Genomic DNA, 12,060 nt, shown 5'->3' with positions numbered 1-12,060 from the left:
GCACTGGGAGGGCACTGGGGCCTTACTGGGAGCACTGGGAGTGCACTGGGGTCATACTGGGAGCACTGGGAGTGCACTGGGGCCATACTGGGAGCACTGGGGGGGGTTGGGCCCGCTCCCCTCAGGCCGTTCCCGCCTTTTCCTTTGGCGCCGCCCCTTCAGCGCCTGAGGGGAGCGGGGGGCGGGGCCTCCATGGCTGCTCTGAGGGGAGCACTGGGGCCATACTGGGAGCACTGGGAGGCGCTTGGGCCATACTGGGAGCACTGGGACCTTACTGGGAGCACTGGGAGGGCACTGGGGCCATACTGGGAGCACTGGGAGTGCACTGGGGCCATACTGGGAGCACTGGGGGGGGTCGGGCCCGCTCCCCTCAGGCCGTTCCCGCCTTTTCCTTTGGCTCCGCCCCTTCAGCACCTGAGGGGAGCGGGGGGCGGGGCCTCCATGGCTGCTCTGAGGGGAGCACTGGGGCCTTACTGGGAGCACTGGGAAGGCACTTGGGCCATACTGGGAGAACTGGGGCCATACTGGGAGCACTGGGAGGCCACTGGGGCCATACTGGGAGCACTGGGAGGGCACTGGGGCCATACTGGGAGCACTGGGAGGGCACTGGGGTCATACTGGGAGCACTGGGAGGGCACTGGGGCCATACTGGGAGCACTGGGAGGGCACTGGGGCCATACTGGGAGCACTGGGAGGGCACTGGGGCCTTACTGGGAGAACTGGGAGGGCACTGGGACCTTACTGGGAAGGCACTGGGGCCTTACTGGGAGCACTGGGAGGGCACTGGGGCCATACTGGGAGCACTGGGAGGGCACTGGGGTCTTACTGGGAGCACTGGGAGGGCACTGGGGCCTTACTGGGAGAACTGGGAGGGCACTGGGACCTTACTGGGAAGGCACTGGGGCCATACTGGGAGCACTGGGAGGGCACTGGGGCCATACTGGGAGCACTGGGAGTGCACTGGGGCCATACTGGGAGAACTGGGGCCATACTGGGAGCACTGGGAGGGCACTGGGGCCATACTGGGAGCACTGGGGCCATACTGGGAGCACTGGGAGGGCACTGGGGCCATACTGGGAGCACTGGGAAGGCACTTGGGCCATACTGGGAGCACTGGGAGGGCACTGGGGCCATACTGGGAGCACTGGGGGGGGTCGGGCCCGCTCCCCTCAGGCCGTTCCCGCCTTTTCCTTTGGCTCCGCCCCCTCACGCGCCCGAGGCAGGGCCTCCATGGCTGCTCTGAGGGGAGCACTGGGGCCATACTGGGAGCACTGGGAAGGCACTTGGGCCATACTGGGAGAACTGGGGCCATACTGGGAGCACTGGGAGGGCACTGGGGCCTTACTGGGAGCACTGGGACCTTACTGGGAGCACTGGGAGGGCACTGGGACCTTACTGGGAGCACTGGGAGTGCACTGGGGCCATACTGGGAGCACTGGGAGTGCACTGGGGCCATACTGGGAGCACTGGGGGGGTCGGGCCCGCTCCCCTCAGGCCGTTCCCGCCTTTTTCTTTGGCTCCGCCCCTTCAGCGCCTGAGGGGAGCGGGGGGCGGGGCCTCCATGGCTGCTCTGAGGGGAGCACTGGGGCCATACTGGGAGCACTGGGAGGCGCTTGGGCCATACTGGGAGCACTGGGACCTTACTGGGAGCACTGGGAGGGCACTGGGGCCATACTGGGAGCACTGGGGGGGGTCGGGCCCATTCCCCTCAGGCAGTTCCCGCCTTTTCCTTTGGCTCCGCCCCCTCACGCGCCCGAGGCGGGGCCTCCATGGCTGCTCTGAGGGGAGCACTGGGGCCATACTGGGAGCACTGGGAAGGCACTTGGGCCATACTGGGAGAACTGGGGCCATACTGGGAGCACTGGGAGGGCACTGGGGCCTTACTGGGAGCACTGGGAGTGCACTGGGGTCATACTGGGAGCACTGGGAGTGCACTGGGGCCATACTGGGAGCACTGGGGGGGGTTGGGCCCGCTCCCCTCAGGCCGTTCCCGCCTTTTTCTTTGGCTCCGCCCCTTCAGCGCCTGAGGGGAGCGGGGGGCGGGGCCTCCATGGCTGCTCTGAGGGGAGCACTGGGGCCTTACTGGGAGCACTGGGAGGGCACTGGGGCCATACTGGGAGCACTGGGGCCATACTGGGAGCACTGGGAGGGCACTGGAGCCCATCCTGGGGGATCACCGTGCCCCCACTCTCCGCTGACCCTCCGACCTCTCCCCGCAGCTGAGCGATGCTCTGGGGGGCGGCGCCGCCGCCGTCTCGTTCCAGCGTGGGGCCGGGGCCCTGCTCCGGGCGTTGCTGCTGCTCCCGTTCGCCGCCGCTCTCGGGGGTGCTGCTTTCCTGGCCGCCGGCAACGCCCTCCCCAGGGACCGGCGCAGGGCCCGGCGGGAGGCCCGCGGTGAGAGCGCGCCCCCTGGCGGCCTGGAGGACCCACCACGGGGGAGGGGGGGGAAGGGGAGAGGGAGACCCCTGCTGGATGGGAGGACCGCCAAGGAGGGATGAGGGGGTGTCCCTAGAGAACGCTGTAGGAGCTTCTAGAAGCCCCGCAGAACCTTCTAGAACCCCCACGGAGCCCCGTGGCACCCCACAGAGCCTCGTAAAACTTTGTGGAGCGCCGTAGAACCCAATGGGACCCCACAGAAAACCCGCAGCGCCCCACAGAACCTTCTGGAGCCCCATGGAACCCAATGGGATCCCATGGAACCCCAGAGAACCTTCTAGAGCCCCACAGTGCCCCATAGAACCTTCTAGAGCCTCACAGAACCCAATGGGACTCCACAGAACCTTCTAGAACCCCATAGAGCCCCATAGAAACCAATGAAACCCCATAGAACCTTCTGGAACCCCATAGAACCCGATGGGACCCCGTAGAACCTTCTGGAAACCCATAGAACCTTCTGGAACCCCACAGAGCCCCACAGAACCCAATGGGACCCCATAGAATCTTCTGGAACCCCACAGAGCCCCATAGAACCCAGTGGAACCCCATAGAACCTTCTAGAACCCCGTAGAACCCAATGGAATTCCATAGAACCCCACAGAGCTCCACAGAACCTTCTGAAGCCCCGCAGAACCTTCTAGAACCCCACAGAGCCCCATAGAACCCAATGGGACCCCGTAGAACCTTCTAGAACCCCATAGAACCCAGTGGGACCCCACAGAACCTTCTGGAACCCCACAGAACCTTCTAGAACCCCATAGAGCCCCATAGAACCCAATGGAACCCCATAGAACCTTCTGCAACCCCATAGAACCCAATGGGACCCCGTAGAACCTTCTGGAACCCCATAGAACCTTCTGGAACCCCATAGAGCCCCATAGAACCCAATGGAACCCCACAGAACCTTCTGGAACCCCATAGAACCCAATGGGACCCCGTAGAACGTTCTAGAACCCTATAGAGCCCCATAGAACCTTCTGGAACCCCATAGAGCCCCATAGAACCCAATGGGACCCCACAGAACCTTCTGGAACCCCATAGAACCCAATGGGACCCCACAGAACCTTCTGGAACCCCATAGAACCCAATGGAATTCCATAGAACCCCATAGAGCTCCATAGAGCCCCATAGAACCCAATGGAACCCCGTAGAACCTTCTGGAACCCCACAGAGCCCCATAGAACCCAATGGAACCCCATAGAACCTTCTAGAGCCCCATAGAACCCAATGGGACCCCATAGAACCTTCTGGAACCCCACAGAGCCCCATAGAACCCAGTGGGACCCCGTAGAACCTTCTGGAACCCCATAGAACCCAATGGGACCCCATAGAACCTTCTGGAACCCCATAGAACCTTCTGGAACCCCACAGAGCCCCATAGAACCCAGTGGGACCCCATAGAACCTTCTGGAACTCCATAGAACCCCATAGAACCCAATGGAACCCCATAGAACTCAATGGAACCCCATAGAACCCAATGGAACCCCATAGAACTCAATGGAACCCCATAGAACCTTCTAGAACCCTATAGAGCCCCATAGAACCCAATGGGACCCTGTAGAACCTTCTGGAACCCCATAGAACCCAATGGGACCCCACAGAACCTTCTGGAACCCCATAGAGCCCCATAGAACCCAGTGGGACCCCACAGAACCTTCTGGAACCCCGTAGAACCCAATGGAACCCCATAGAACCCCACAGAGCTCCACAGAACCTTCTGAAGCCCCGCAGAACCTTCTAGAACCCCACAGAGCCCCATAGAACCCAATGGAACCCCGTAGAACCTTCTGGAACCCCACAGAGCCCCATAGAACCCAATGGAACCCCATAGAACCTTCTGGAACCCCATAGAACCCAATGGGACCCCGTAGAACGTTCTAGAACCCTATAGAGCCCCATAGAACCCAATGGGACCCCACAGAACCTTCTGGAACCCCATAGAACCCAATGGAATTCCATAGAACCCCATAGAGCTCCATAGAGCCCCATAGAACCCAATGGGACCCCATAGAACCTTCTGGAACCCCATAGAACCCAATGGGACCCCACAGAACCTTCTGGAACCCCACAGAGCCCCATAGAACCCAATGGAACCCCGTAGAACCTTCTGGAACCCCATAGGACCCAATGGGACCCCACAGAACCTTCTGGAACCCCACAGAGCCCCATAGAACCCAATGGAACCCCATAGAACCTTCTGGAACCCCATAGAACCCAATGGGACCCCGTAGAACCTTCTGGAACCCCACAGAGCCCCACAGAACCCAATGGAACCCCATAGAGCATTCTAGAACCCTATAGAGCCCCATAGAACCCAATGGAACCCCATAGAACCTTCTGGAACCCCATAGAACCCAATGGGACCCCGTAGAACCTTCTAGAACCCTATAGAGCCCCACAGAACCCAATGGAACTCCACAGAACCTTCTGGAACCCCACAGAGCCCCACAGAACCCAATGGAGCCCCATAGAACCTTCTGGAACCCCATAGAGCCCCATAGAACCCAATGGGACCCCGTAGAACCTTCTAGAACCCAATGGGACCCCATAGAACCTTCTGGAACCCCATAGAACCCGATTGGACCCCATAGAACCTTCTGGAACCCCATAGAACCCAATGGGACACCATAGAACCTTCTAGAACCCCATAGAACCCAATGGGACCCCATAGAACCTTCTGGAAACCCATAGAACCCAATGGGACCCCACAGAACCTTCTGGAAACTCATAGAACCCAATGGAATTCCATAGAACCCCGTAGAGCTCCACAGAACCTTCTGGAACCCCACAGAGCCCCATAGAACCCAATGGAACCCTGTAGAACCTTCTGGAACCCCATAGAACCCAATGGGACCCCACAGAACCTTCTGGAACCCCATAGAACCCAATGGAATTCCATAGAACCCCATAGAGCTCCACAGAACCTTCTAGAACCCCATAGAACCCAATGGAGCCCCATAGAACCTTCTGGAACCCCACAGAGCCCCATAGAACCCAATGGGAGCCCATAGAACCTTCTAGAACCCCATAGAACCCAATGGGACCCCGTAGAACCTTCTAGAACCCCATAGAACCCAGTGGGACCCCATAGAACCTTCTGGAACCCCATAGAACCCGATGGGACCCTGTAGAACATTCTGGAACCCCATAGAACCTTCTGGAACCCCATAGAACCCAATGGGACCCCGTAGAACCTTCTAGAACCCCACAGAGCCCCATAGAACTCAATGGAACCCCATAGAACCTTCTGGAACCCCACAGAGCCCCATAGAACCCAATGGGACCCCATAGAACCTTCTGGAACCCCATAGAGCCCCACAGAACCCCGTAGAAGCTTCTGGAACCCCGCGGAAGCTTCTGGAACCCCTTAGGGCTCCCCGGAAGGTTCCAGAACCGCCCTCCCCCCCCCCAGGGCTGCCCCCCGACGGCGACAGCGACGACGACGACGGCGCCGCCCCTGCGGCCATCGTGGTGCCCCCTGCGGCCGGCGGCCGGCCCCGCAAGGTGCCCGTGGGCCACGTGCTGGCCTGAGCGCTGACCGCTGACCACTGACCGCACCTGGGCCGGCCGGAGCGCCGACCACACCCGGGCTGGCCGGAGCCGCTGACCACTGACCGCGCTGACCGCACCCGGGCTGGCCGGAGCTGCTGAGTGCAGCAGGGGTCACTGACCACACCCGGAGCTGCTGACCACAGCTGTGGTCACTGACCCACACGGGCTGGCCGGAGCCGCTGACCACGCTGACCACACTGACTGCTGACCGCACCCGGGCTGGCCGGAGCCAGTGACCACACCTGGGCTGGCCGCAGCGCTGACCACATTGACTGCTGACCACACTGGCCTGGGCTGGCCGGAGCCGCTGACCACAGCTGTGGTCACTGACCACACCAGGAGCCGCTGACCACTACACCAGGGGCTCCCAGCCCCACATTTGGGGGGTCCCGACCCAATTTGGGGGTCCCAGCCCCACATTAACGGTTCCTGGCTCCACATTTTGGGTCCCAATCCCCCATTTTGGGGTCCGAGCCCCGAATTTTGAGTCCCAGCCCCAAATTTTGGGGTCCCAGCCCCCCATTTTGGGTCCCAATCCCCCATTTTGGGCTCCCAGCCCCACATTTTGGGCTCCCAGCCCCCCATTTTGGGGTCCCAGCCCCGAATTTTGGGCTCCCAACCCCCCATTTTGGGGTCCCAGCCCCGAATTTTGAGTCCCAGCCCCACATTTTGGGCTCCCAGCCCCAAATTTTGGGTCCCAGCCCCACATTTTGGGCTCCCAGCCCCAAATTTTGGGCTCCCAACCCCCCATTTTGGGGTCCGAGCCCCGAATTTTGAGTCCCAGCCCCAAATTTTGGGCTCCCAACCCCCCATTTTGGGGTCCCAGCCCCACATTTTGGGCTCCCAGCCCCACATTTTGGGGTCCCAGCCCCAAATTTTGGGCTCTCAACCCCCCATTTTGGGCTCCCAGCCCCAAATTTTGGGCTCCCAACCCCCCATTTTGGGCTCCCAGCCCCACATTTTGGGCTCCCAACCCCCCATTTTGGGCTCCCAACCCCGAATTTTGAGTCCCAGCCCCAAATTTTGGCTCCCAGCCCCACATTTGGGGTCCCAACCCCACATTTTGGGCTCCCAGCCCCAAATTTTGGCTCCCAGCCCCACATTTTGGGGTCCGAGCCCCGAATTTTGAGTCCCAGCCCCAAATTTTGGGCTCCCAGCCCCACATTTTGGGGTCCCAGCCCCACATTTTGGGTCCCAACCCCACATTTTGGCCTCCCAGCCCCACATTTTGGGGTCTGAGCCCCGAATTTTGAGTCCCAGCCCCAAATTTTGGGCTCCCAGCCCCACATTTGGGCTCCCAGCCCCACATTTTGGGTCCCAACCCCCCATTTTGGGGTCCCAGCCCCGAATTTTGGGTCCCAACCCCCCATTTTGGGCTCCCAGCCCCAAATTTTGGGTCCCAGCCCCACATTTGGGTCCCAGCCCCACATTTTGGGGTCCCAGCCCCAAATTTTGGGTCCCAACCCCCCATTTTGGGCTCCCAGCCCCACATTTTGGGCTCCCAGCCCCAAATTTTGGGCTCCCAGCCCCACATTTTGGGGTCCCAGCCCCACATTTTGGGTCCCAACCCCACATTTTGGGCTCCCAGCCCCACATTTTGGGTCCCAACCCCCCATTTTGGGGTCTGAGCCCCAAATTTTGGGTCCCAGTCCCAAATTTTGGGCTCCCAACCCCCCATTTTGGGCTCCCAGCCCCAAATTTTGGGCTCCCAGCCCCACATTTTGGGGTCCCAGCCCCACATTTTGGGTCCCAACCCCACATTTTGGGCTCCCAGCCCCACATTTTGGGTCCCAACCCCCCACTTTGGAGTCCCAACCCCCCATTTTGGGGTCTGAGCCCCGAATTTTGAGTCCCAGCCCCAAATTTTGGGCTCCCAGCCCCAAATTTTGGGCTCCCAACCCCCCATTTTGAGGTCCGAGCCCCGAATTTTGAGTCCCAGCCCCAAATTTTGGGCTCCCAACCCCCCATTTTGGGGTCCGAGCCCCGAATTTTGAGTCCCAGCCCCAAATTTTGGGCTCCCAGCCCCACATTTGGGCTCCCAACCCCCCATTTTGGGCTCCCAATCCCAAATTTTGGCTCCCAGCCCCAAATTTTGGCTCCCAACCCCCCCCCAAATAAACTCTGAACCCCCCAAATTTTCGCCTCCGCCTCTCTCTCAGCCCCTCCCCCCCCCCATTTCCTGCCCCACAGCGGCCGCAGCTTCCTGGGGGGGTGGGGGAGGGGCCCCGCCGGATTTTGGGGTGCCCGAGGCGGCGGCGGACGCAGGTTTGGGGATTTTTTTAATTTTTGGGGCGATTTGGGGCTTTTTTGGGGGGTGGGGGAGGGGGGGGAACACCGGTGATGGACGCAACCCTGGGGGGGAGGGGCAGGACCCTCTGGGACCCCCAAATTTGGGGGGGGGGGGGGAGCCCCGAAACCCCTCCCCCAATTCGGTTTTGGGGACGGGACCCCCCCAAATTTATGGGTCAGGAGGGTCTGGGAGCCCCAATTTTGGGGTGGAGCCCCCAAATTTTTGGGGTGGGACCCCCCAAATTTATGGGTCCGACCCCTTCAGAGCCCCCCCAGACCCCTGAGCCCCCTCCCCAAACTTTGGGGTCTCCCCCAATTTTTGCGCCCCCCGGGGACCCCAAATTCCGGGGGTTTTTTGGGGGGGGGGGGGTTGGGGGAGGTTTTGGGGGGATTTTGGGAGGTTTTTGGGGATTTTAGGGGGGGTTGGGGGATTTTGGGGTGGTTGGGGAGGTTTTGGGGGCGTTTGGGGGATTTGGGGGGGGTTGGGGGATTTTGGGGGGGTTTTGGGGGGGGTTGGGGGATTTTGGGGGGGTTTTGGGAAGATTTTGGGGGGGGTTTGGGGGATTTTGGGGGAGGTTGGGATTTTGGGGGGGTTTTGGGAAGATTTTGGGGGGTTTGGGGGAGGTTTTGGAGGAATTTGGGGGGGTTGGGGTTTTTTTGGGGGGTTTTGGGGGAATTTTGGGGAGATTTTGGGGGGGGTTTTGGGGGGATTTTGGGGGGGGTTGGGGAGGTTTTGGGGCTGATTCTGGGGAGGTTTTGGGGGGCATTTTGGGGGATTTTGGGGAGGTTTTGGTGGATTTTGGGGGGTTTGGGGAAGATTTTGGGGGTTTTGGGGGAGGTTTTGGGGGAATTTAGGGAGGTTTTGGGGGAATTTCGGAGGATTTTGGGGGTGGGCTTGGGGAGGGTTTTGGGAGGATTTCGGGGAGGTTTTTGGGGAGGTTTTGGGGGGGGTTGGGATTTTTGGGGGGGGGGAATTTTGGGGGATTCTGAGGGAATTTTGGGGGAGGTTTTGGGGGAATTTTGGGGGAGGTTTTGGGGGAATTTTGGGGGGATTTGGAGGAGATTTGGAGATTTTGGGGGGGGGATTTTGAAGAGATTTGGGGGGGGATTTTGGGGAGGTTTCGGGGGGGTTTTGGGGTCTCCGCCCCTCCCCCCTCTCCCAGTGTCGGGGTCCCCCCCCCAGCCCCCCCCATGGAGGCGCCGCTCTGGGCGCTGCTGCTGCTGCCCCTCCCCCCCCTGCTGGCCTCGCTGTGCGCGCGCTGCCGCCGCCCCCGCCGTGAGTGGGGGAGGGGCGGGGGGCTGGGGGGAGGGGGGGAGGGGGAGGCGTTGGAGAGGGATTTTGGGGGGGGGGGTCCCGGAGGGGATTTGGGGGGGATTTTGGGGGGAATTTTGGGGGATTTGGGGGGGATTTTGGGGGATTTGGGGGGAATTTTGGGGGTCTTGGAGGGGATTTGGGGCATTTTGAGGGGGATTTGGGGGGTCTGGAGGCTCTTGGGAGCTGAATTTGGGGGGATTTGGGGGGTCCTGGAGGGGATTTGGGGGATTTGGGGGGGATTTTGGGGGGGATTTTGGGGGGATTTTGGGGGTCCTGGAGGGGATTTTGGGGGATTTTGGGGGGATTTGGGAGGAATTTTGGGGGTCCTGGAGGGGATTTGGGGGATTTTTGGGGGGATTTTGGGGGGATTTTGGGGGATTTGGTGGATCCTGGAGGGGATTTGGGGGATTTTGGGGGGGATTTGGGGGGATTTTGGGGGATTTGGAGAGGATTTCGGGGATTTTGGGGGATCTGGGGGGTCCTGGAGGGGATTTGGGGGATTTTGAGGGATTTGGGGGGATTTTGGGGGGGATTTGGGGGATTTGGGGGGGATTTTGGGGGTCCTGGAGGGGATTTGGGGGGAATTTGGGGGGGATTTCGGGGATTTGGGGGGATCTGGGGGGGATTTGGGGGATTTTGGGGGTCCTGGAGGGGATTTGGGGGGATTTTGGGGGGGATTTTGGGGGGATTTTGGGGGATTTGGAGAGGATTTCGGGGATTTTGGGGGGATCTGGGGGGTCCTGGAGGGGATTTGGGGCATTTTGGGGGGGATTTGGGGGGTCTGGAGGCTCTTGGGAGCTGAATTTGAGGGGATTTGGGGGATTTTGAGGGGGATTTTGGGGGGGATTTGGGGGGATTTTGGGGGATTTGGAGAGGATTTCGGGGATTTTGGGGGATCTGGGGGATCCTGGAGGGGATTTGGGGCATTTTGGGGGGGATTTGGGGGAATTTGGGGGGTCTGGGGGCTCTTGGGAGCTGAATTTGGGGGGATTTGGGGGGATTTTGGGGATTTGGGGGGATTTGGGGGGATTTTGGGGCGTCCTGGAGGGGATTTGGGGCATTTTGGGGGGGATTTGGGGGGTCTAGAGGCTCTTGGGAGCTGAATTTGGGGGGATTTGGGGGGATTTTGGGGGGATTTGGGGGGATTTTGGGGGGATTTGGGGGGATTTGGGGAGGATTTGGGGAGGATTTGGGGGTTCCCGGAGGGGATTTGGGGGATTTTGGGGGGGATTTGGGAATCCTGGAGGGAACTTGAGGGTCTGGGGCCTCTTCGGAGCTGAATTCGGGGGGTCCCGGAGGGAATTTTGGGGGGTTTTAGGGGGATTTGGGGGAATTTTGGGGATCCTGGAGGGAATTTGGGGGGTTTGGGGGGGGGGTCCTGGAGGGGATTTGGGGGGAATTTGGGGGATTTTGGGGGGGATTTGGGGGGTACTGGGGTCACTCAGGGGTCACTCAGGGGTCACTCAGGGGTCACTCAGCCCCTCCCCCCCCCCCCCCCCCAGCTCTGCAGCGCCCCCTGCAGGACAACTACGACTACAAGTGAGTGGGGGAGGGGCGGGGGGAGGGGTGGGGGAGGGGCCGAAGGGGGCGGGGTTTGACCTCGCCCCTCCCCCTCCCCCTCCAGGCCGCCCCTCAGCGCCCCTCCCCCAGCCCGGTTCATGGTGGTGACGCCGCGCTGTGAGTGACCCCTGAGTGACCCCTGAGTGACCCCTGGGTGACCCCTGGGTGACCCCTGAGTGACCCCTGAGTGACCCCTGAGTGACCCCTGAGTGACCGAGTGACCCCCTGAGTGACTCCTGAGTGACCCCTGGGTGACCCCTGGGTGAACCCTGAGTGACCCCTGAGTGACCGCTGGGTGACCCGTGAGTGACTCCTGAGTGACCCCGGAGTGACCCCTGAGTGACCCGAGTGACCCCCTGAGTGACCCCTGAGTGACCCCTGGGTGACCCCTGAGTGACCCCTGAGTGACCCCTGAGTGACCCCTGAGTGACCACTGAGTGACCCCTGAGTGACCCCTGAGTGACCCCTGAGTGACCCGAGTGACCCCGAGTGACTCCTGAGTGACCCCTGAGTGACCCCTGAGTGACCACTGAGCCCTGAGTGACCCCTGAGTGACCCCTAAGTGACCCCTGGGTGACCCCTGAGTGACCCCTGAGTGACCCCTGAGTGACCCGAGTGACCCCGAGTGACCCCTGAGTGACCCCTGAGTGACCCCTGGGTGACCCGTGAGTGACCACTGAGTGACCCCTGAGTGACCCCTGAGTGACCCCTGGGTGACCCCTGAGTGACCCGAGTGACCCCGAGTGACCGCTGAGTGACCCCTGAGTGACCCCTGAGTGACCCCTGAGTGACCCCTGAGTGACTCCTGAGTGACCCCTGAGTGACCCCTGAGTGACCCCTGAGTGACCGCTGGGTGACCCCTGAGTGACCGCTAAGTGACCCCTGAGTGACCCGAGTGACCCCCTGAG

General features: G+C 61.2%; 1 protein-coding gene across 1 annotated transcript in view; it reads left to right on the top strand.

Moving 5' to 3' along the window:
- The window catches only part of SPNS1 (SPNS lysolipid transporter 1, lysophospholipid), a 30,952-nt gene extending 23,833 nt beyond the window's left edge, over positions 1-7,119 (top strand). Inside the window, exons 12-13 of the mRNA XM_082300149.1 lie at positions 2,220-2,394; positions 5,849-7,119. Of these exons, the coding sequence (XP_082156275.1) occupies positions 2,220-2,394; positions 5,849-5,967 (294 nt within the window). The 3' untranslated portion in view covers positions 5,968-7,119. The remainder of the gene's footprint in view (positions 1-2,219; positions 2,395-5,848) is intronic.
- Positions 7,120-12,060: the final 4,941 nt, after the last annotated feature.

Source organism: Coloeus monedula (genome assembly GCF_965178545.1).
Source record: "Coloeus monedula genome assembly, chromosome: 37".
In the NCBI taxonomy this organism is placed as follows: Eukaryota; Metazoa; Chordata; class Aves; order Passeriformes; family Corvidae; genus Coloeus; species Coloeus monedula.
The sequence above is the reverse complement of the archived record's forward strand: the minus strand, read 5'-3'. Positions and strand labels throughout refer to the sequence as shown.